The sequence below is a fragment of the Carlito syrichta genome, unplaced genomic scaffold (assembly GCF_000164805.1).
Source record: "Carlito syrichta isolate Samal-C Ts95f unplaced genomic scaffold, Tarsius_syrichta-2.0.1 Scaffold315943, whole genome shotgun sequence".
NCBI lineage: Eukaryota > Metazoa > Chordata > Mammalia > Primates > Tarsiidae > Carlito > Carlito syrichta.
The window spans coordinates 377392-402998 of NW_007260039.1; the positions used below are offsets into that span (position 1 = coordinate 377392).

At 44.9% G+C, this 25607-nt stretch overlaps 2 protein-coding genes across 4 annotated transcripts in view; one reads left to right on the forward strand and one right to left on the reverse strand.

Annotated features, from left to right (window-relative positions):
- The window catches only part of RNF10 (ring finger protein 10), a 42581-nt gene extending 24357 nt beyond the window's left edge, over nucleotides 1-18224 (reverse strand). Inside the window, exons 1-3 of one of the 2 annotated variants that reach the window (XM_021706703.1) lie at nucleotides 17788-18190; nucleotides 17580-17746; nucleotides 5223-5425 (exon numbers count right to left, since the gene is read on the reverse strand). In XM_021706703.1, coding sequence (XP_021562378.1) covers nucleotides 5223-5425; nucleotides 17580-17736 — 360 coding nt within the window. In that variant the 5' untranslated portion in view covers nucleotides 17737-17746; nucleotides 17788-18190. Of the gene's footprint in view, nucleotides 1-5222; nucleotides 5426-17579 lie in introns of both variants that reach the window. The other variant, XM_021706704.1, reaches the window with a different exon arrangement.
- Nucleotides 18225-22161: 3937 nt separating this feature from the next.
- Nucleotides 22162-25607, forward strand: part of COQ5 (coenzyme Q5, methyltransferase) — a 33330-nt gene continuing 29884 nt past the window's right edge. For both annotated transcript variants that reach the window (XM_008073560.2, XM_008073561.2), the window contains exon 1: nucleotides 22162-22398. In XM_008073560.2, the coding sequence (XP_008071751.1) occupies nucleotides 22197-22398 (202 nt within the window). In that variant the 5' untranslated portion in view covers nucleotides 22162-22196. The remainder of the gene's footprint in view (nucleotides 22399-25607) is intronic.

Sequence of the window (25607 nt, forward strand, 5' to 3'; positions counted from 1 at the left end):
AGCCCGGCTTAATGCCTTTTTATATGGCAGATTGTTCAAAGCTCTTCCACTGTAACAAAATAGTGCTGTGACAAATATATTTCTGGATAGATCTTTGTGCATCTATAATTATTTCTTTTATTTTTATTTTTATTTATTTATTTATTTATTTATTTTTAGTTGGAGTCTCACACTGTCACCCAGACTGGAGTGCAATGGTCGCTCCCGGCCACCGCATCCTCGACTTGCTGGGCTCCAGCGATCCTTCCACCTCAGCCTTCCAAGTAGCTGGAACTACAGGCACACGTTACCACACCCAGCTAATTTTTGATTTGTTGTAGAGATGAGGTCTCGTCAAGTTGCCCAGGCGGGTCTCGAACCCGCGGGCTCAGGCAATCCACTCCCCTCAGTCTCCCAAAGGCGCGGGATTACAGGCTGAGCCACTGAGCCCGGCCTATAATTATTTCTTTTAAATGTGTAAGAGAAAGTACTGGGTCAAAGAAAACACAATCACCAAGGTGGAGAACAGTGGCATGCTTGTTCACAGTTCATCACAGCCCTGACCTGCTGGGCTCAGGCAATCCTTCCACCTCAGCCTTTCAAGTAGCTGGGGCTAAAGGCATGTGCCACCATGCCAGACTAAGTTTTTAATTTAACATAGAGATGAGGTCTCACCAAGTTGCCCAGGCTGGTCTCAAACTCCTGGGAACTGGTAATCCTCTTGCCTCCACCTCCCAAACTGCTGGGATACCAGCGTGAGCCACTGCACCCAGCTGGAAATGCAAATTTAAGGCTTTGCTGCTTAGTCACATTTGGAGATCTATAACAAGCAGCACTTGCACATACCTGGTAAAGAATCTAAAGAGGACTCGTGAGTCTAAGAATGTGAGGTTTTAGTACTCAATGATCACAAAAATGAACAGTCACTGAATTTCATCCTGGCAATGTCGCAACCCACCACCACCCCATGTCTCCAAAAATAAAAAATAAATACAACTGGTGGCATACCATACAGTTAAACAACTTCCTTTTTTATATTAAGAACAGATCTTGGGGATAACTCTGCATTCTGTTTATGTAAGTCACCACAGGAAGCCCAAGACTTCCAGATCATCTTTTATCTCTCATCTCTATACAGCTCTGATCTTCCCTAATCAGAAAGTCTTCCACCCTCTATACCCCAAACTTAGATCTAAGAACTGTGCTAAACCAACAAAATCCTTCACATCCCCAGCCTTCAATCTTCACTTTGTCCAACCTGGCCCAATGTCACTTTCTGCACCACTTACTGTAATTCCTGACTCTCCTCCCAATACCCTTTCAGTTCCTTGCGTTCATTAGCTTGCCTGCACTGGCATCTAAGCCACCACTCTAATAGGGTAGCTCCTAGATCTATACTGCCCAATACAGTAGCCACTACCTAGATGTGGCTACTAAGCACTTGAAACGTGACCTGTACCACAAGAAAAAATTACATTTCAGACATATGGGATTACATACATTAACTTCACTTATTCCTTTTTATTATTTCTTAAGAGACAGGGTCTTGCCCTGCTTCCCACGCTGGCAATATCACAGCTCACTACACCCTTGAACTCCTCTTCTGGGCTCAAACGATCCTCCTGCCTCAGCCCCCCAAGTAGCCACAAGTGCACACCACATCCAGATAATATATATATTCTTTTACTATTATTATTATTTTTTGAGGTAAAATTGTGCGATGTTGCCCAGGCTGGTCTCGAACTCCTGGCCTCAAGTGATCCTCCAGTCCCAGCCCCCTCAAGTACTGGGATTGCAGTCATGAGCCACCACATCCAACCCTTTTTAACTTTTCTAATGCGGTTACTAGAAAACTTGAAATTACATGTGACTTTTTTTTTTTTTTGAGTTGGAGTCTCACTCTGTTGCCCAGGTTGGAGGTGCAGTGGCAGACTCAGAGCCACCCCAGCAGCGACCTACTGGACTCCAGCAATCCCTCCGCCTCAGCCTTCCAAGTAGCCAGAACTACAGGTGCACACTACCACACCCAACTAATTTTTAAAATTTATTGTAGAGATGAGGTCTCACCAAGTTGCCCGGGCTGATCTCGAACCCACAGGGGCTTTTCTTATTAGACAGCAGTGCTCTATAATCTAGACCATGCTGGTAACAACCACACCTTGCCATCACTTTAACTTTGAGTATTCTACTATCCATCCAAGAATTCACTCCTTTCCCAGGTTTAGTCCTGATTCCAACAACTCTTCACCTCCACTAGGATCTCAAAACCTATAACCCAGCCCCCAAATTTGGCTTACAGCCTTTCCATATTTGGCTTAGATCCTTGTGGTTCATCACCCTCTTATTTGTCTGCTGTATTCACCTGGCAAAATCTTTCCCTGATCAATTTAACTTTGCCTATTCCACACCAGCCTCAGAGCAGATAAACATGACTAACACCAACCAGTCTCACTACAGCAAGCCTTCATAGTGCCTGGTGTAGAGCATTGCAATACCATTATTCTTCTGCAATACATTCATTTCCTGCTCTTCCAGACAACTTTATTCCTCAGATTCCCAAACCTCCTCTTGGCTCACCCTACATATTTCACAGAGAAATTAAAACAATCAAAAAAGATCTCCAACCATCTACCACCTCCACCATATGGTCTTCCTCTTGTTACTAAGGATGAACTCAAGCAAAGCTCCTAAGCCAATTTCTCCACTTCTGCACTAGATCTCAAGAACTCAAGGTCACTGCTCAGTAATTCTCCCCCTTTCCCCTGCATCACTTTCTATCTCACTAGAATCATCCCATTAGCAGAGACATGCTATAATTTCCCTAATCTTAAAATCCTTCTTAGCCGGCTTGGTGGCTCAGCCTGTAATCTTGCACTTTGGGAGGGTAAGATGAGTGGATTGTTCGAGACCCGCATGGGCAACTTGGTGAGACCTCATCTCCACAATAAATCAAAAAATTAGCCAGGCATGGTAGCGCACACCTGTAGTTCCAGCTACTTGGAAGGCTGAGGCGGAAGAATCACCGGAGCCCAGCAGGTCGAGGCTGCGGTGACCATAGCGGCCACTGCATTCCAGTCTGGGCAACAGAGTGAGACTCAAACTTAAAAAAAATAAATAAATAAAAATAAATAAAAAATTAGCCAGGCATGGTAGCGCACACCTATAGTTCCAGCTACTTGGAATGCTGAGGCGGAAGGATCGCCGGACCCCAGCAGGTCGAGGCTGCGATGGCCGGGAGCGGCCACCGCACTCCAGTCTGGGCAACAGAGTGAGACACCAACTCAAAAAAAAAAAATAAAATCCTTCTTAACCTCAAAATTCCCTCAAGATATTGCCTCACATCTTGGCTCCCCTTTAGAGCAAAGCCACTAGAAAGTACTGTCTTTAGTTACTGTTTGTTCTTACCACTCCACCAAAGCAACTCATGGTCAACCACCTACCTTCACATTTTCAAATCTAATGGTCAATTTTCAGTGCTATTCTCACTCAGCCTATCATCAGCACCTGAAAAAACTGATCACCTTCTCCAATGGCTTTCAGCTCTCTTCTTTCCCTCATTAACCATTCCTGCTATCTCTTTTGCTGGTTCCTTATCCTGACTCAGGAGGGCTCAATTCTTGGACCTAATCTGTTCTTGCTTATTCTTGCAACACTCACTCCTTAATAATCTATCTCACTTAGTTCCACAGCTTTAAACACTAACTGTATGCTGACAGCTCTCTACCCTGGGTATCCTCTTTATCCCAGATTCATAATTAACTGCCTACCTCTACTTAGATATGTAACAGGCATTTCAATGCAAATCTAACATTTCTAAATAAAGTTATTTATCTCAATCCCATCCCCTTCCCCCAAAAAACCTTGTACATGTCTCGAATCTTCCCTATTCCAGCTAAAGGTACTTGAATCAGGCTTATGCCCAAAACAGTACTTATCTTTTTTTCTGCTCAAACCCCACACATCCAACAAATCAAAAAGTCTTGTTGGCTCTACCTTTACTACCCCAAATCTGACTGCCTCTCACCACTCCTGCCAAGAATATCTTCATGGTCTCCTAACTAGTCTCCCCGCTCCCACACTCCCCTTCAAAACTGTAAATCAGATTACCTTACTTTTCTTAAACCTCTCAATGGTTTCCCATTTCTCTGAACAAAAGTCAAAGTCTTTCATAGCCCCACATGATCTGATCCTTCTTTCCCAGTTTTTCAGTTCATTTCCTACCTCTCCTCCACCCATAATAACCTACTTGCTTTACACCAAAACTACCAAAAACTATACCACCCCCAGGCCTTGCAACTGCTGTTCCCTCTGGTTAAGTTACTCCTCCTCAAAATCATATAGTGTGCTACCCTTCTTCATATCCAGGTGTCTCTCAAAATCCACCTCCTCAGAGCTTATCCTTAGCCATCTTCTAAAACTGTACTCCTTGTTATTCTCGATCCCTTTACCTCCTCCCTCAGTCTACATTTTTTAATTTAATAAGCACTTACCATCAGATTTATTATATACTGGTTTGCTGTCCCTCTGAACTAAAATATAAGTTACTGAAGGACAAAGACGTTCTGTTCAATGATATATGTATTCTAAACTACTAAATGGTATTTGGTGTATAGTAGGCAAGGAGCAAATTTTTGGCAAATGATAAGAATTCTTCCGTGAGTATACCCATTAAATCTGTCTTATTCTTTAATGGCTACATAGTATGGAATAGTCAAACAGTAGGACAACTTATTTCACTAGTGTCATGTTGATAAGCATTTAGCAACTACAACAACACAGTAGTGAATAACCTCACACATATGTCTTTACGCACTTACAGAAGTGTATCTAAGAAACTCCTAAAAGTAGAATATTTGAGACTAAGGATGTGTTTTACTTTTTGCTAGATACTATAGGGCAAATGTCATTTTATTACCTAATATTCCAAAAGTTACCTGCAATGCAAGAATGATAAGGATTGTGCAAATAAAGGTACTTCAAATTTTCCATACTTTCTCACAACCCATGATTATGATGTTTTCTTTCCCCAAGAAAATTTTCATAACAAACAGGGGAAGAAAGGAGGCAAAATTTCAAGCCTAGTTAATCCTCGACTACTCAAGACTACTTTGGTTATCTATTCTTAAATCTCGTGTTCCCCTCCTCAGTTACTGTTAAATGGGGGAGAGAGAATACGAGGGTACGGGAATAGAAATCACATCGCACACTTATGTTCTAGAAAGGACATTCTTCAAATTCCATACCTCATCTCGTCTTCCACCATTAAAAGAAGAGCTAAAGAGTTTGCTGCTGCTGCCGCCACCGCCCCTTTGAGGAGGCATCTTGTTAAAAGTTTTGCTTTTCTGTGAACTGGAGCGACGGGACTGGTTGCTAAAACTTTCATTTTTGGGGTAGGAAGGTTCACGTTTGCGATTATAACGCTTGGATCCACTCGAGTTCTTTCCATCTGAAAGCAAGAAACACACCAAAAAATAAGAAGTTGTAATACATATACTTGGCCAAATGCTCTCCACTCCACCTCACAGCAAAATTGTGTTTAAACAAGGGTACAGGGCCTTTCCATCACCTGCAAGAAATCTGGGCTTGGACCAGAGCACTAACTAGTTCTTTAAGCAAGACAACATATAGTGTGGTTAGAATTTTTCTTGCAATGATAAAGTCTAAGAGGTCCCCTCCTTCAGGACAAACATTGTATTGCTCAAACTACAGATTCTCAGTTCACAATGTCTCTTTTTTTTTTTTTTAGAGCTTAACCACTGCTCTTGTAAAAGTTCATTGAGATAAAGTTACAGGAAAGGGAAAAGCCACTCTATAATAGGTGATATGAATTTTTTTTTTTTTAAGAGAGTCCAGGCTAAAGTACAGTGGTGTGATCATAGCTCACTGCAGCCTCAAACCCCTGGGCTCAAGAGCTCCTCCTGTCTCAGTCTCCTGAGTAACTGGACTATAGGCATGCACCTCCATACAAGACTAAGTTTTTGTTTTTGTAGAGATGTGGTCTCGCTCCATTGCCCAGGCTGGTCTTGAACTTCTGGGCTTAAGCAATCCTCCTGCCTTGACCTCTCAAAGTACTGGGATTACAGGCATGTGCCACCACACCCGGTGCAATTTTGTATTTGGGAAAAGTATTTTATCTGAAGCAGGACAGAAAACATTATTCTCCTTTAAATTACTAGAGCATAGCCAGATTCTATACTGCAAGGGATTGAACCTAGGCCTTAGCAGATTTAGTCAAGAGGCACAAAAGCAAAACAGTGTTTACATATGTTCTACAGGCCAAACTGAGAAGCTGTTAAATTGAACAAAAGAAGTTGAGTTCTAAAGTGGATCAGATCAGCTTGAGTTATATCCTTTTAAAAAATGTTTTCTACTTTTTTCCTCAATTATAAGAAGGTTTAATTCTGAAAATATAAAATAATTATAAGTTGTCAATACCCAAGTCCAACAGAACACCAACCTATTAACAGTGTTTTCCTTTCTTTTTTTTTTTTGAGTTGGAGTCTCACTCTGTTGCCCAGATTAGAGTGCAGTGGCACACTCCCGGCCACCGCAGCCTCGACCCGTTAGGCTCAGGCAGTCCTTCCACCTCAGCCTTCCAAGTAGCCGGAACTACAACCACGCACTACCACATCCAGCTAATTTTTTTTTTTAATTTATTGTAGAGATGAAGTCTCACTATGTTACCCAGGTTGGTCTCAAACCCGCGGGATCAGTCAATCCTCTCACCTCGGCCTCCCAAAGAGCTGGAATTATAGACTTGAGCTACCATGCCGGACCATTGTTTTCTTTTTCATCTCTATTTTATATACTTGTCACATAACTTATACAAAATGACAGGCATACAAGATATACTGTCTTCTACTTATTACTCCACGGCCATTTTCAGGCACCCCTAGTCTTCAAAAGCATGATTAATGGTTGCATTGTTGTCCACCATACACTTACAGCATAACATAACCAATCCCCTATTGTTTTTTTTTTTAGATTTATTTATTTATTTTCTTTTCTTTTCTTTTTTTTTTTTGAGTCGGAGTCTCACTCGATCGCCCAGACTGGAGTGCAGTGGCCGCTCCCGGCCACCGCAGCCTCGACCTGCTGGGCTCTGGCGATCCTTTCGCCTCAGCCTTCCAAGTAGCCGGAATTACAGGCATGCGCTGCCACGCCCAACTGATTTTTTGATTTATTGTAGAGATGAGGTCTCACTGCCCAGGCGGGTCTCGACCCCGCGGGCTCAGGCAATCCACTCACCTCAGCCTCCCAAAGGCGCGGGATTACAGGCTGAGCCACCGAGCCCGACTCCCCTATTGTTTTATAATTAGATGGCTTCTAATTTTTTGCTAGTTTAATATAACAGTGTTGGAAGCCTCTTGGTTATGTCAAGTCCTTAAAGCAGTATAGCAAATATGGCCACTAAAGACTTTTATACATTCTCAGGTTGCTTTCTAGAGCTGTTACACCAATTTATTTATAGTTTAACAGTACCCTAAAGGAGAATGTCTAGTTCACTACAATCTTGCTAATACTTATCTGAACAAACATTATTCAACTGAAAAGTCAAAATGATCTCTCATTTTAAATTTGAATTTCTCTGATAACTAGTAACAAATACTTTTTCAGCCTGTGACCATTTGCATTTTGTGTAAAGAGCCTGCTTGTATTCATCGCCTCATTTTTTTTCTACTGGTAGCTGAACTGCATGGACTTTTTTTCTTTTGTACCAAATTGAACAAAAAATCCCATCCATACACACTCAATACAAGCCAAAGTTTATCAGCTTAAAAAAAAAGAAAAAGAGCAAAATAAGACCTGACAGTTATATACAACCAAATAACTAAAAATAAAAGAGGGTCCCCAAATAGTCTTTGGCCAAAAAAAAAAAAAAAAAACCACAACAAAACAAACAAAAAACAGAATCATTTATCTTTCTTGTGTCTTTGCTCTCACTCAATGTTGTTCTATTGCAATATGGAAGTCTTACCAAGTCAAACTACATACAAATTTAATGGCTTTAAATTTTAAAAAAACTTAGGGCCAGGCATGGTAGTTCAAGCCTGTAATCCTAGCACTTTGGGAGGCTGAGGCCAGAGGACTGCCTGAGCCCAGGGGTTCGAGATCAGATTGGGCAACTTAGTGAGACCTAATCTCTACAATATATAAAAAAGTTAGCCAGGCGTGGTAGCGAGCACCTGTAGTTCTGGTTACTTGGAAGGCTGGGATGCAAGGATTACCTGGGCCCAGCAGGTCGACACTGGGGTGGCTGTGACCATGCCACTGCACTCCAGCCTGAATGACAAAAAAATAAAATAAAATAAAATAAATAGCTGGGCGTGGTAGCTCACCCTATAATTCCAGCACTTTGGGAGGCTGAGTTGAGAGGTTGCCTGAGCCCACGGGTTCAAGACCAGCCTGGGCAACTTGGCGAGATCTCATCTCTACAATAAAAATGAAAAAAATTAGTCAGGCATGGTGCCTATAGTTCCGGCTACTTGGAAGACTGAGGCGGAAGGATCGCCTGAGCCCAGCAAGTCGAGGCTGCGGTGGTCGTGAGTATGACACTGCATCCCAGCCTGGGCAGTGAGATTCCAATATAACAAAGCATCACATAAACATCACATCACATAAACACCACACCACAAAATAAAATAAAATAAAAAAAACTTAGAATGAAACTTGAGAGACTTTTAATAAAGAAATTCATTAAGCTAACCCTCAAACATAGGGGGATGGTGATGATGATTTACAAAGTTAAGAGATTCCAGGCCAGGCTCAGTGGCTCAGCCTGTAATCCCACGCTTTGGGAGGCTGAGGTGAGTTAACTGCCTGAGTCCGCGGGTTTGAGACCCGCCTGGGCAACTTGGTGAAACCTCATCTCTACAATAAATAAAAAAAATTAGCCGGGCGTGGTAGCGCACACCTGTAGTTCCAGCTACCTGGAAGGGTGAGGCGGAAGGATCGCTGGAGCCCAGCAGGTCGAGGCTGCGGTGGCCGGGAGCAGCCACTGCACTCCAGAGTCTGAGTGACCAAGTGAGACTCCAACTCAAAAAAAAAAAAAAGAGATTCCAGCATGAGCCCCAGAAACAAAGTTGGATTCCCCCTCCACAAAAAAATAGCTTAATCTTGTTTATGTCAAAATATTTAATTAATACTAACATGTCTGGAAAGGAAATACCACGTGGTTCATGACAGTTACTTTTGAGATATGAAGCTGTTAATTTTTTTTTTTTAATTGTAGAGACAAAGTCTACTATTGCCTGGGCTAGTCTCAAACCTGCAGGCTCAGGTAATCCACTGTCTCCGCCTCCCAAAGTGCTGGGATTACAGGCTGAGCCACCAACCTCGGCCTGTGAAGTTGTTAACTTTTAACCTACCACAAAGACTCTCAATACTGTCAGTTCACAGAAATCACCCAGATGAGCTTTTAAGGGACTCCTGTGTTCAGGCCTCACTCTGTAAGATCCTGACTTATGTATAAAAAATTACTGATCTATAGACTTATTCCAAGTAATATTTAAAACTCTAGATACTTAAAAGAAATTACTTCTAAACAAATAAGATCATCAGCTCTTTTTTACAGCAAACTAAATGAACCAAGGTGAAGCAATGCTTCAGAGAAAAGGAAATGTGAGTTAATAAATCAGAGTTCAAATTTTGAAAGCAACCACCTTACATTCACAGTTTATCAACCTTATGGGATTGAGAATGAGAGAGATGTATTCCTCTCCAAACCTGACCAAGTACAATCTGGGAGTTTACAAGCTAACAATCATGTAAGATGGCAGCAGTGTACACAAAACAGTCACAAAAACACAGCCAGGTTATATTCACTCCTATCACTTACCCTTAAATCCCAGTTAGGACAATGACCAGAGTTTAATCTGAAGTTAATATTTAAAAACCAGACTTTTACCTACTACTACAGTTAGCAACAGTTAGTGTCAAGCATGGCACCAGTGGTAACAATTAGAAAGTTTCAGATTATCTACATGTTGCCTTGCCCTCAATCCATGTAATTAGTTTAAAATAAGGTTCCAATAAATGGAAAATTCAGGGAATACAGAACCCCAACTAATTCTTTACCAATGTAAAACAGTCTCAGCTACATCTTCCTGCTTTGCTTTCCTTAATTCCATTCACAGCACCTCACAATAATAAGGCCTTATGAGAACAGCATATTAAAAAAAAAAAATACATTCCCTTAGCCGGGCTCAGTGGCTCAGCCTGTAATCCCGCGCCTTGGGAGGCTGAGGTGAGTGGATTGCCTGAGTCCGTGGATTCGAGACCCACCTGAGCAACTTGGCGAGCCCTCATCTCTACAATAAATCAAAAAAATTAGCTGGGTGTGGTAGCAGGCACCCATAGTTCCAGCTACTTGAAAGGCTGAGGCGGAAGGATCACTGGAGCCCAGCAGGTCGAGACTGCGGTGGCGGGGAGCGTGCCACTGCACTCCAGTCTGGGCGACAGAGTGAGACTCCAACTCAAAAAAAAAACCAAAACATTCCCAAACCTTAACACATTTCTCAGATGACCTTAGGACCCTAACTTGCTTTCAAGACAGGCACTTTACAGTTTGCATAGATTCTACACTGCAAGGGCTTAAGAAGGTATACTGGGCACTCAGCAAGAGGTTTGTTTCCATCTCTTCACTTATTACCACACTGGCAAGGAAACAGTTTCATAATGCTTACAGAACTGATCTCTAGTGGACAGTGAAATACTGATTTCTAAAGCAGATTACAACAACTGATCACATGATTCATGATTTTAGTTGCTAAAATCAAGTCCCTCCTCTTATATTCCACTTACTTAAGAGTATGAAGTTAGACACCTCAAGTGAGAGACTGGCTCTTATCGCTAGACCCAGGCAACAGGCAGCTATAAGACTGAAGGTACTGTCAAGTCTGGGACCCAGAGATAAAATTCAGAGTACTATTTTCGAGATATTTTGCGGGCAACTTGCCAGGACAGACAAGCGAATAACTCGGGAGTAGAATCTATCCTCCTTTCTCTGATGAGAGCAATGAGATGATCCACTCTAGATTTTGGAAAACTGACAGAAAGTTTCTGGGAGAAGTATATTCTATGGGAAAGCTTCAAATTTCATACTGGTGGTTGTGCACCAGAATCATTTGCATAGACTTTAAAAATTATGAATGCCCATGTGCTCTCTTCAGCAGCACGTATACTAAAACTGGAATGATACAGAGAAAATTAGCATGGCTCCTACATAAGAATGATACACAAATTTGTGACGCACTCCATATTTAAAAAAAAATATATGGACGTCCAGTACACAAGGACTCAATCCAGATTTAAAGAATCAGAAAGAGTTGCTAGGAAAGGGCCCCACATATCCCTATTTAAAAAAAAAAAAGTCCTCAGGAGATTCTGACACCCAGCCAGAGCTCAGAGTGCCAAGAACTACTGTCAAGACACATTCCAAAATAGACAAGACCATTGTTAAATGGCTCAAATCCAGAACTCAGGATCCCAGAGTCAACAAAAAGGAGACCTAAAAACTTAACCTAGTGTCTCAATTGTTCCATATTTCCCTAATGGAAACGTCTCTACCAAGTAACAGTAAGTAAGTATATCTCCGTTTCGTCCCCCCACAACCAAATTAAGAGCCACAAGTTTTTCACAGTTAAATTATTTGGCATCAATATTTCTAGCTCTAGTCCTGACAGGTGGCAAAGCCCAGCAGTCAGAATACCAGCCAGGAAGTTTCTGCTGCTGATTCATGCTGTAATCACAAGCAAGTTGCTTACCCATCATCCAGAGTGGTTGCCAAGCACCTCCAGAGGGGCAACATATGGCCTTACTACAGAATCAACTGACAACAAATTGAATCCAGCTGAAATTAGTAATTCTGAATGAAAGGAAGAGAGAAGTGGTAGCAGGAATGATGCACGTGCCAGTAAGTTACCTGCTTGCTAAGTTAGTTTATCATACAAAATGTATTTATAAGTACCACCTAGGACTTCATAAAAATTTGCTTGGCCAAATCACTCTAACACTTTCAAGTCTTGGTTTTCTTGCCTGTAAAATAGGACTAATACTCCACCATCCTCCTCATAAAATCAGGAGGATTAAGAAAGAAAACTTCTGTAAAATTCTTACCATAGTGACTGGCACACAGTTGCTGTGATTTGAAAGCCCATTATTTATAAATCCAAATCATTCCTGTCAAGAACACCCACTAGACTTCCAACAAAACCATAAAAACCAAGGACTCCAGCCAACAGGCACTGAAATTCTTAAAAGCTCTCTAAGTGGTTTTACAGAAAGCTTCAAATCACCTCAATTTTTAAAGCCATTAAAACCTCCAGGTCCATTTACAACTCAGAGGCATCCTTCAAGGCAGTTTGCCACTAGTAACCTGGCTTCTGGTACTGGAATAACAGGAAGAGTGTCAGGGCAGTGCTTCATACCACCAACCTCAAAATAACTGCTTCATAATACCTGACCTTCCCTTAACCTCCACGGTAGTAAGATCCGCCCAGAAGGATGGGGCAAGAGCCTGGTTCCTGGTCAGGGTCCATTGTTTTCCCATAAACTGCATACTCTCTCTCTTGACTCTTTACTTTCTTTGCTCCTTCTAAGTGACTTTCCCCACTTCCTAACCCACCTCTCTCCTCTGGGCTATCTTCATGAGATATTCACTGTTGACTGTTCTCAGAACTGTATCTTAGCCCTACTAGAATGAAGCTGTAGGAACATAATCAAGAAAAGGAATGTTATGTAAATGTCTGAAGCAATTAGCTATGGCAAAGAAACTGTGGTATGCTACTCTGGCCAGAAAGATCAAGAAAATCCTGGTAGCCAAATTTACCTACTCCCTGTGTACAAATGGACAAATTTAAGCCAGCAACAAGAACAAAAACTCAAGAATAGTAATCACATAGCTAGGAAACAAATGATCACTTATGACAGTTTAGAGAATAGAAACCAAAGGATTTTTTTCTGGAGTTAAGAGAGAGAGAAAAAGGGACTTAAATATTGAAAAACACTTGCTCTTTTTACTTTGACAAAAGAAAGCTGTCTTTTCACCTCACCCTTCCTATTCTTCCTTCAATTCAGTACTCTGAAATCCAAAAGGTCCTTTCAACAATTTCCAGGAGAATCAAGTATATCAAATGTTGAGTCTGCATTTAAAATACTGCAGAAGAGCCGGGCTCGGTGGCTCAGCCTGTAATCCCGTGCCTTTGGGAGGCTGAGGTGAGTGGACTGCCTGAGCCCACGGGTTCGAGACCCGCCTGGGCAGCGAGACCTCATCTCTACAATAAATCAAAAAATCAGCCGGGCGTGGTAGCGCACGCCTGTAATTCCGGCTACTCGGAAGGCTGAGGCGGAAGGATCGCTGGAGCCCAGCAGGCGAGGCTGCGGTGGCCGGAAGCGGCCACTGCACTCCAGTCTGGGTGACTGAGTGAGACTCCAACTGAAAAAAAACAAACAAAAAAAACAGGCTGGGTGCAGTGGCTCACGCCCGTAATCCCACACCTTGGGAGGCAAAGGCAGGAGAACTACCTGAGCCCAGGGGTTAGAGACCACTTGGGCAATGAGGCAAGACCTTGTCTCTGCAATAAATCAAAAAATTAACCGGGCATGGTAGCATGCACCTAGAGTCCCAGCTACTTGAAAGGCTGAGGTGGAAGGATGACCTGAGGCCAGCAGGTTGAGACTGCAGTGGCCATGAGCATGCTACTGCACTCTAGCCTGGGCAACAGTGAGACACTGACTCAGAAAGAAAGAAAAAACCCACACTGAGAAACTGCTTTTAAACAGTCAGACTGGCTGGGTGTGGTGGCTCATGTCTATAATCCCAGAGCTCCGGGAGGCTGAGGTGAGAGGATTGCCTGAGCCCATGGGTTCAAGACCGGCCTGGGCAACTTGACAAGCCCTCATCTCTACAATAAATCAAGAAAAATTAGCCGAGTGTGGTGGCATGCACCTGTAGTTGCAGCTACTTGGAAGGATGAGGTGGAACGATTGCCTGAGCCCAGCAGGTCAAGGCTGCGGTGGCCATGAGTATGCCACTGCACTATAGCCTGGGCAACAGAGTGAGACTCTGACTCAAATAATAATAATAATAATAATAATAATAATAATAACAACAACAACATAGTCAGATTAATTCAACAATTAAGTTACTCTAGGTGGGCCACAGTGGCTCACATCTATAATCCCAGCACTTTGGGACATCAAGGTGCTAGAGCCTAGGAGTTTGAGCCCAGTCTGGGCAACATAGCAAGATCATGTCTCTTCAAAAAAATTTTTTTAATTAGCTGTGGGCCGGGCTCAGTGGCTCAGCCTGTAATCCCAGCACTTTGGGAGCCCGTGGGTTCAAGACCAGCCCAGGCAACTTGGTGAGACCTCGACTCTACAATAAACAAAAAATTAGCCAGGCATGGTAGCATGTGCCTGCAGTTCCAGCTACTTGGAAGGCTGAGGCAGAAGGATCACTGGAACCCAGCAGTTTGACACTGGGGTGACCGTAAGCATATCACTGCACTCCAACCTGGACAACAGAGTGAGACTCCAACTTAAAAAAATTACCTGGGCATGGTGGCTTGCACCTCTAGTCCCAGCTACTCAGGAGGCTGAGGCTGCAGTGAGCCATGATCATGCTTTCCAGCCTCAGTGACAGAGTAAGACCTCCTCCCTTCTCCATGCCCCAAAAGTTATTCTATACAAGTCCATTTGAAATGTTAACAATGACAAGTATTTGCTTTGGCCAAAAGCAATAGAACCCTGTATCATTCTGTTGGGTAATCAGAGTTTGTTCCATTAATCAACACATTCAAAGCAAAGGACACAGGAGTAAAATACTTTAAATACCTCAAGTTTTTTGTGTTGTTGTTTGTCACAAACTTTCACCTACTGCTCACTAAGGAATAAACTTAAGGCATTTATTTCAACTGACTCATGAATGTATGTTAGTGGCTTAAAGAGGAGCCCCAGAAAAATCAGTTGAGAATTCAGAAAGTTGGAGTACAAAATCCTTAACATATCTGGGAATAGACTGTAAAAGTAAACATATCAGCCGGGCTCGGTGGCTCAGCCTGTAATCCCATGCTTTGGGAGGCCGAGGTGAGTGGATTGCCTGAGCCCGCGGGTTCGAGACCCGCCTGGGCAACTTGGCGAGACCTCATCTCCACAATAAATCAAAAATTAGCCGGGCATGGTAGCACATGCCTGTAGTTCCAGCTACTTGGAAGGCTGAGGCGGAAGGATCACCGGAACACAGCAGGTCGAGGCTGCGGTTCCTGGGAGCGGCCAGTGCACTCCAGTCTGGGTGAGAGTGAGACTCCAACTCCAAAAAAAAAAAAGTAAACTTATCAACTACTTGGAGAAATATGTAGACCACGCTAAGCAAGTTGCAACACTGGCTAAGAGGACTGGCTACCCTCATCTTCAAGGAGATCTACGATAAAGCTACACATGTGCAAAATCCCCAAAATAGTCTACATATTATCTCCTAACTTGGCCTGAGTCTACGCAACAACTGGTCACCACCTGAATTTCATAAGTAATCTCTAGAAGTCCTCAAAACACCAAATAAACAAGCTTGGTGTATCCAGCAAGTGAACTCTGTACAAGTCAGTCAGTCTTGGAAGTTTTATTGTTGTTCAGCTTAAGTCAGTCTTACAGTTTTTTAACCTTGAAAAGTTTTAAATGGTACTTCCACATTTTGGGTCTCCAAATTGTTTCCCTCTCTGCCACACACCCCCACCCTCACTGAAAACACCTTTCTATTACTGCTGAAATATACAAAATACAAAAGACAGCAGAGAGTTGAGTACACTGGCTTTGAAACAAAATGGAGAACGCTGAACTCCAGACTCCAACTCCTAAACATCTTATCCTCTCAGCTTCTTCCTTCTTTAAATATGAACAATTGCACTTGCTAGACAGGTTAGTAGTGACTGGACAAGAGATTACAGAGGTAAAAGCTTCAACCATGGTAAGCCCTCAATTAATGGCAGTTATCATCATTATGGTCTTTTTATTTTTTTGGAATTGGAGTCTCATTCTGTCGCCCATGCTGGAGTGCAGTGGCACACTCACGGCCACTGCAGCCTCAATCTGCTGGGCTCAGGTGATCCGCCTCAGCCTTCCAAGTAGCTGGAACCACAGGTGTACAGCACCACGCCCAGCTAATTTTTTGATTTATTGTAGAGATGAGTTCTCACCAAGTTGCCCACGCTGGTCTTGAACCCCTGGACTCAGGACCATGCTTGGCACATTAAGGTCATAATTTAATACTGAGAGGCATGATTACAGAAATGACAAAATCTTCCCTGTTAAAGGACAATACTAATTAGCCGGGCATGGTAGCAGACGCCTGTAGTTCCAGCTACTCGGAAGTATGAGGCGGAAGGATCGCCAGAGCCCAGCAGGTCGAGGCTGCAGTGGCCGAGAGACGCCATTGCACTCCAGTCTGGGTGACAGAGTGAGACTCCAACTCAAAAACAAACAAACAAACAAATAAAAAAAAAACAAAATAAAGGACAATACTATAATCTAATACACAAAAATAGGCATTATGTGTATTGGGTGAATAGGTGTCAGATACTCTTCTAAGTCCTTAGTTCACGTGCTTGGGTTTTTTTGTTTGTTTCATTTTTTCCAAGTATATTTAATTCTATTACCTTCACCTTTACAGGTAAGAAAACTTGGGACACTCATTCAAGGTCTAGCAAACTGTGGGACCCAAAAAGATCAAATCCATAGTCTGCTCTTAACCACTACACCACATTGAAGAGTCACTCAAGGATGGGTTCCTCTTCCATAGGAAAATGGATCTAGCCGGTCGCAGTGGCTCAAGCCTGGAATCCCAGCACTTTGGGAGGCCGAGGTGAGAGAACTGCCTGAGCTCAGGGGTTTGAGACCAGCCTGGGCAACTTGGTAAGCCCTTTCTCTACAACAAATCAAAAAAATAAGCCGGGCGTTAGCATACGCCTGCAGTTTCAGCTACTTGGAAGGGTGAGGCGGAAGGATCGCCTGAGCCCAGCAGGTCTAGGCTGGTGCGGTGACCGTGAGCGTGCCACTGCCCTCCAGCTTGGGCGACAGAGTAAGACTCCAACTCAAAAAATAAAAAGTAAAGAAAAAATGGATCTGGGGTCAGGTTACTTAGTCATGGGATCTGAGTTTGTAAAGCCTCTGGGCCCTCGCCCACCCCTGTTTAAACTTGAACACTATCCAATGCTAATTCCACATTAAAGGGTAGAACAACTCAGTGGTTCTGCAAGTGAGGACTGATGAGTCAGACAAACTGAGGTCCTTGAGGTCTGCTGCGAGGCACATAACCAGCAGGGAGATCTCACCCTTTCTGAACCTCACTTTCCTCGGCTGCCAAACGGGGATACGAACAGCACCTGCTCCGCCGAGCTGATTTCAGCATGAACGTAAATGATCCACGTACACCACACACTACATCACTCCTGAACTTAATTGCAAATGACAGGCGCCACGGCACAAGGCAGGCAGGAACCATGTAGGAAAGCGGAGTCTGCCCCAGCGAGCCCAGTCGACTAGAAAGCCAGGGCTCCCCCAGCCGCGGGGCAGCTGCCCCCCGCCCGAGGCCGTGGGCCCGCCCTTACCGCTCTTGGGTTTAGAATCGCCGGCGGGCCCCGCCGAGGCGGAGCGGGGCGGCGGGGGCCCTTTGCTGCAGCCCGAAGAGGCGGAGGAGCTGTTGGAGCCGCTGCTCTTGTCCATGTCGGAGGCGGTGGCGGCGGCGCTGGGGGAGCTCTGCAGCATCAACGGGGGCCTCGGCGGCAGCGGTCGGAGCGGCGCGGGCGCGGCGGGGACCCAGGCTCATGGCGTTCCGGGCCGGCGGGGGTCGGCGGCGGCAGCGGTTCTCGACCTTCAAGGCGACATCTTTCCTCGATTCCTTCCTCGGCTTCTCAAAAAGGAAGGAGAAGCGGCGGGCGGGGCTGCGAAGCCCGGCGGCGGCGGGGGCCGAGACGGCGGCGGCGGAGGCCGGAGCTCGGTAGTCCGGGCCGGGCCTGGCGGGGCGGAGGCGGCGGGGAAGGGGGAGACGAGGGAGGGTGCGCGAGCCCCGCCGGCCGGCCGGACGCGCTCTCCCGCCGCGAGGCAGGGGGGAGGGCTGGCTGTCTCGGCGTCGGGACGAGTGTCTCCGACACGGCGGCCGACAGTCGCCCCTGGGCCGAGGCCGAACTGCTCCGGGAATGGCGACGAGTCGCCAAACAGCATTTCGAAGGACCCGGATGGAACATATATACGGGCGAGGGAGGAGTGAAGCACCCTGGGAAACGTAGTCTTCGTGAACATCCGGGTCTAGTTTTGTTTGTTTGTTTATTTTTTAATTGTAGAGATGCGGTCTCGCCAAGTTGCCCAGGCTGGTCTTGAACCCTCGGGCTCAGGCAATCCTCTCACCTCGGCCTCCCAAAGTGCTGGGATTACAGCTTCAACCACCGCACCCGGCCTTGTTTGTTTTTTTTTTAAACTTTTTTTTTCTCTCTCTTTGAGTGGGTTCTTGAAATAATGATGCTTGTAGTTTCTGCTAAGTCCAGGTTTTGGTGTCTTGGTACACTAATAATATACGCACTAATAATATACACTGATAAAAATGTGGCCAAACATTGGAATACATGGGGAACAACCCTTTGGAGACCAGTTTGAGTTATGGTTTTTATTCTAGTATTCATATCTATTAAGTTATGGCCCTTATTCTCATATTATTAATAAGAATAATGAAGTTAATAATGGCAATACCTTACATTTAATATCACTTTACAGCACTTTCTCACACAGTATGTGATTTCTCTTTTTTAAATTATTGGCCGGGCGTGGTGTGGCTCACGCCTGTAATCCCAGCACTCTGGGAGGCGGAGGTGAGAGGATTACCTGAGCCCAGAGGTGCAAGGCCAGCCTGACCAACTTGGCAAGACCTCGACTCTACAATAAATCAAAAAATTATCCGGGAGTGGTGGGGCTCACCTGTGATTCCAGCTACTTAGAAGGCTGGGGCAGAAGGATCACCTGGGCGACAGAGTGAGACTCCTACTCAAGAAAACAAAAAAAAACTTCATTGGTTTTTATTTTCTATTCTAAATTCAGGCAATATTTCATTCCTCAAAATAGAATGAATATTCTGATTAGCTGAGCAGAAAATCTGATTTTATAGACAGAAAAGAGCTGATGAAAGCAGAAACAACAAAAAGCAGATTGGTGGTTTCAAGTTACCTTTCTTGTAAAGGTTAAAGCAGAGAAGACTTCCTTATTATATCTGCTAAAACTGACTGGTTTGAGGATTTTGGCTATTCTCTCTCAGAAGCTCAGGCAAATAACTTAGTTAAACAGCTTAGTTTTTAACTTGGTTAAAAAAACTTGGTTGGGCAGAACATCACCATGAGTAACTCCATTTTGGTCTGGTCTGCTGGCTCTAGTGCAGGAGTTCAGTCCAACACCATGGATGCCTATAAATGTTATTTAGCAGCTGTGGAAGATAGTAAGATTCCTTGATGAACATTTATTCCCCTTAACAAAGACATGATAAATCTGAGTACATAGATTAATCATTTCTTCTCCCTTTCATTCTTTTTTATTTTTTTTTAGAAAGCAGGATTTATTGAGAGGACAGAAAAGCTCCCACAGTGGGAGGGAACCCAAAGGGGTTGCCCCTATCATTCTTTTTTTTTTTTTTTTTTGAGATGGAGTCTCACTCCGTCGTCCAGGCTGGAGTGCAGTGGCACACTCACGGCGACCCAGGCGTCGACCTGCTGAGCTCCGGAAATGATTCTTCCGCCTCAACCTTCCCAGTAACCGGAATTATAGGCGCGCGCTACCACGTCAGGCTAATTTTTGATTTATTGTTGAGATGAGGGCTCGCCAAGTTGCCCGGGCAGGTCTCGAACCCGCGAGCTCAGGCAATCCACTCACCTCGGCCTCCCAAAGCACTGGGATTACAGGCTGAGCCACCGAGCCCGGGGCTCCTATCATTCTTAAAATAAAAAAGAGGGTCAGGCGCGGTGGCTCACGCCTATAATCCCAGCACTTTGGGAGGCAGAAGTGAGAGGATTGCCTGAACCCATGGATTCGAGGCCAGCCCTGTCAAGTTGGCGAGACCTCATCTCAACAATAAATAAAAAATCAGCCATGCGTGGTGGCGCACACCTGTAGTTCCTGCTATTTGGAAGGCTGAGGCGGAAGGATCACCTGATGCTGCGGTGGCCGTGAACGTGCCACTGCACTCCAGTCTGGGCGACAGAGTGAGACTTCAACTCAAATAAATAATAAAGAGAAATCCCAGTGTAGTACTTCCAAGCCTAAAGTGGTAGGTGCCATCTGTCAAGCTGTATTAAACCAGGAAGAAGTTTTTCGTTTCAAAATACTTTCTCCTATTGGCACGTTCTTCTCCTAAAATATTTACAGGAAACATACATTTTAAAAGGAAATTAAAAATAGAAACATAAAATAATCCAAGAAAAATTCAACAACTTTCATCCTTTCTTTTAGACAAGATGATCTACATTACCCTTTCCATAAAAAAAGTCTGGCTGGTCACAATGGCTCAAGCCTGTAATCCCAGCACTTTGGGAGGCCGAGGCGAGAGAATTGCCTGAGCTCAGGGCTTCAAGACCAGTCTGGTCTCTACAATAAATCAAAAAATTAGCTGGGCATGGTAGCGCATCTGTGGCTCTAGCTACTTGGAAGGCTGAGGCAGAAGGATCACCTGAGCCCAGCAGGTCGAGGCTGCAGTGGCCCCGAGTGTGTCACTGCACTCCAGTCTGGGCAACAGAGTGAGACTCCAACTCAAAACAAAAACAAAAAAACTGAAAATCTGAACCCGTGACATGTCAGTTGGAGCTAGAAACGTAGCGTTATATCTTCAGGAAACAAAGTATGAGCAGTGGTTGGTTCTGGCTTGCTAAAGGATGATCATAGTTTTTGTTCCCATTTATGAACCGCATCTGTTCATAAAATGCACAGGCCAAAGAACAGTCTTCCCTACGTTTATTTTTTAGGGTAGTCTAGCATATGTTTCTCAAGAGGGGTCTGCAAATCCCTTGCATCAGCGTCACCAGATTACTTTGTTCAAATTGATTCCAAGGATACATACCAGATTTACTGATTCAAAATCTCTGGTTGTTGGGAGTCCCGGAATCTACATTTTAAAGATCAAACCAAGCCGGGCTCGGTGGCTCAGCCTGTAATCCCGCGCCTTTGGGAGGCTGAGGTGAATGGATTGCCTGAGCCCGTGGGTTCGAGACCTGCCTGGGCAGCGACATCTCATCTCTACAATAAATCAAAAAATCAGCCGGGCGTGGTAGCGCATGTCAGTAATTCTGGCTACTCGGAAGGCTGAGGCGGAAGGATCGCCGGAGCCCAGCAGGTCGAGGCTGCGATGGCCGGGAGCGGCCACTGCACTCCAGTCTGGGCGACAGAGGGAGAGTCCAACTAAAAAATAAATAAATAAAAAAATAAAACCAGGTGATTCTTGTGCACAACAAAACTTGCAGGAATTGACCTCGTGATCTAGGCCTTTTATTTTATTTTATTTTTTGAGTTGGAGTCTCACTCTGTCTCCAGACTGGAGTGCAGTGGCCGCTCCCGGCCCCCGCAGCCTCGACCTGCTGGGCTCCGGCGATCCTTCCGCCTCAGCCTTCCAAGTAGCTGGAACTACAGGCGCGCGCTACCACGCCCGGCTATTTTTTAATTTATTGTGGAGATGAGGGCTTGCCAAATTGCCCAGGCGGGTCTCGAACCCCCGGACTCAGGGAATTAACTCACCTCAGCCTCCCAAAGCGCGGAATTACAGGCTGAGCCACCGAGCCCGACTGATCTAGGCCTTTTAATCACACCAAGCCTCAGTGTGCCCCTTCCGTACCAGAAACCAAGAATGACTCGATACTCTGCGAATCAGTAGTCGAGTTAGTACTTCTGGTTGGCAGGATGCAGAATATGGCAGATGAAAAGTGTTTAGGGGTCCCCCTGAGGTCCTCTCGCTCCTGGTAAATTCCAAATTAAATTTGGGAAGAGAGAGAGGAAAGGATTTCGGGTAGTCAAAGACTAAGTAAGAAGAAGAAGAAAAAAAAAGACCAAATAACCTCCGGATGGGCGAGATTACGCGCACAGAACTCCTTCTTATCAGGTTTCAGGGCGCGTTCAGCGAATGCTGTCCCCTGCCAGCTGCCGTCTTCCGTCTACTGACGCAACGCGACGAATGCTCCGGCTCTAGACACCCGGCTGTTAAGATGGCGGCCGCCAGGAGCTGCGCTCTCTGGAGCTGCTGCGGCCGTGGGTGGTCGCAGGTAACGCCGGGCCGCCAGCTCCCCGGACTTCGTAGCTCCTGGCCCGGGGACCCGCTGGGTGTGCGGCTTTTGTCCCAAGAGAAGAAAGCAACGGAAACGCACTTCGGGTTTGAGTCTGTGTCGGAGGAGGAGAAGGGAGGCAAAGGTGAAAGGGACGAGAGGGCGGATGGGTGGTCTGACCGTCCGCGATCGAGTTTCAGCTGCCCGACTAAGGGTGGATTTAACATTCAGTGAGCTCCGATGCTGTTGTCTGTGCAGTTCTGACTTCCAGGACGTCCCCCCTGCCTGACCTGGCAGAGCTTAGGGGCTCCCTTTTTTGAAGCAATTATCACTATACCCCGTCATTTGAGTGTTTATGTCGTGCCAGGCACCGTCCAGACGTTATTTCCAGTTTTCATTTCCATTTTCCAGTGGTGAATGTTGTTATTCCCGTATTACGGTGAGGAAATGGAGACTAAAGGCTAAGGAAGAACTTGCCAATTAGGTAGTATAATGGTGCAACCAGTATTCCAACGCAGTTTAGTGTGACCCCAAAGCCTGCGTTCTTAACTTCTTGCTAAAAAGATTGGCATCTTTTATAAAAAAGAAAGAAGGAAACTATCCTCTCTGTCCCTCAGCTTCCAAATTTGCCAAGAATGAATAATAGTAGTAAACCTTCTCTTGGAGTCCTCGTATGGGTCAGAATACTTCACACATGAAAGCACTTTGAACAGTGCCTGGCACTTAGTAACTGCTCAGTAAATATTAGATATTGTTGAGCAGTTTCTTTTTTGTCAGCTCTGTGCCACAGGCATGGGAAAGGAAAAGAATTGTTTTAAACTCCACCTGCCACTTATAAAGAGGAAGATATTTTGCCTATTTTACAGATGGATAAAGTGAGGCTCTGAGAGGTTCCTTCACTGAGTCACTCAGGAAGTAAAACAGAAAGCCTACAGTGGGGTTTCCCATCCCCTTAAAGACTACCTTGTACTACCTCCCACTTCAGCCTTACTAATACATAGCTCTACTTTAATTCTTTGAACATTGAATTGGAGTGATTATTTCACAGGACTCTGAATGCCCAGAAAGCTTGAACAGTAATGGCTCATTCATTTCTGTTTCCTCAGTGCCTGATGCACATTAGGAGCTTGGTAACCGCTTATGGAGTCAAAGAAGTGGAGCCAAGTACCATGCTAGTTAACATTTATTGAGGATCTGAAAGCTTATAAAATACTTGGCATTAATTCTTTTTTTTCTTTTTTTTTTTTTTTTTGAGTTGGAGTCTCATTCTGTCGCCCAGACTGGAGGGCAGTGGCCGCTCCCAGCCACTGTAGCCTTGACCTGCTGGGCTCCGGCGATCCTTCCACCTCAGCCTTCCAAGTAGCCGGAATTACAGGCATGCGCTACTATGCCCAGCTGATTTTTTGGTTTATTGTAGAGATGAGGTCTCGCTGCCCAGGTGGGTCTTGAACCCGCGGGCTCAGGCAATCCACTCACCTCAGCCTTCCAAAGGCGCGGGATTACAGGCTGAGCCACTGAGCCCGGCACATTAATTCTTCTAAATACAACCCCGTGAGGTAGGACCTATTAACCCAGTTTTGTAAATGAAGAAACTATAAAACAAAGAGTCACTTGCCCAAGATTCTGATAATAAGCCAAAAAAACTGGGATTTGAATCCAGTTAGGTTGCTCCCAATGCATGCTCTTACCCAGTCTTCAATAACAATAACAACGTCTAAGTTCAGTATTGTGCTTTGCAATATATAGTCAATGTTTTACATAATGGCAAGCAGGGAAAGAGTTACTTACTGAGCTAGATATAAATTATAGATTGGGAACCAAGATTACAGTACAGCTAGTCCTCATTTTGCATAATAATACAAGACTAAAAATTACTGTGCAAGTTGGAATCATGTACAACGGTTTCAATAACAGGAAAAATTAAATTGTTCCATGACCTTTAAAAATTGTTAACCATCGGCCGGGCTCAGTGGCTCAGCCTGTAATCCCGCGCATTGGGTGGTCAAGGTGAGTGGATTGCCTGAGCCCGCGGGTTTGAGACCTGCCTGGGCAACTTAGCAAGACCTCATCTCTACAATAAATCAAAAATTAACCGGGTGTGGTAGCGTGTGCCTGTAGTTCCAGCTACCTGGAAGGCTGAGGCGGAAGGATCGACGGAGTCCAGCAGGTCGAGACTGCAGTGGCCAGGAGTGGCCACTGCACTCCAGTCTGGGCGACAGAGCAAGACTCCAACTCAAAAAAACAAAAAAGAAGCCGGGCTCAGTGGCTCAGCCTGTAATCCCGCGCCTTTGGGAGGCTGAGGTGAGTGGATTGTCTGAGCTCACAAATTCGAGACCCGCCTGGGCAGGCGAGACCTCATCTCTACAATAAAATCAAAAAATCAACCGGGCGTGGTAGCGCATGCCTGTGATTCCGGCTACTCAGAAGGCTGAGGCGGAAGGATCGCTGGAGCGCAGGAGGTCGAGGCTGCAGTGGCCGGGAGCAGCCACTGTACTCCAGTCTGGGCGAAAGAGTGAGACTCCAACTTAAAAAAAAAACAACAAAAACAAACAAACAAACAAATGCAGATTCCGGGACTCCCAACAACCAGAGATTTTGAATCAGTAAATCTGGTATGTATCCTTGGAATCAACTTGAACAAACTAATCTGGTGACGCTGATGCAAGGGATTTGCAGACGACTCTTGAGAAACATATGATAGACAACCCTAAAAAATAAACATAGGGTGCCGGGCTTGGTGGCTCAGCCTGTAATCCTGCACCTTTGGGAGGCTGAGGTGAGTGGATTGCCTGAGCCCGCGGGTTGGAGAACTGCCTGGGCAGCGAGACCTCATCTCTATAATAAATCAAAAAATTAGCCAGGCGTGGTAGCGCATGCCTGTAATCCGGCTGCTCGGAAGGCTGAGGCTGAAGGATCACCAGAGCCCAGCAGGTCGCGGCTGTGGTGGCCGGGAGCAGCCACTGCACTCCAGTCTGGGTGACAGAGTGAGACTCCGACTCAAAAAAAAAAAAAAATTATTAACCATCAAAATTCTCTTACTATGAATTACAAATGTATAGGGAAATGAAGAAAATATACAGAAAAGATAATCTTTGGACAGACCTAGTAGTCCTAGCACTATGAGAGGCCAATATGAAAGGATCACTTGAAGCCTGGAGTTCAAGATCAGCCTGGACAACATAATGAGATGCCATCTCAATTTTTTAAAAGTTAAAAAAAAAAAGCCAGGCTCAGTGGCTCAGCCTGTAATACCACGCCTTTGGGAGGCTGAGGTGAGTGGATTGCCTGAGACCGCGGGTTCAAGACCCGCCTGGGCAGCGAGACCTCATCTCTACAATAAATCAAAAAAGAATC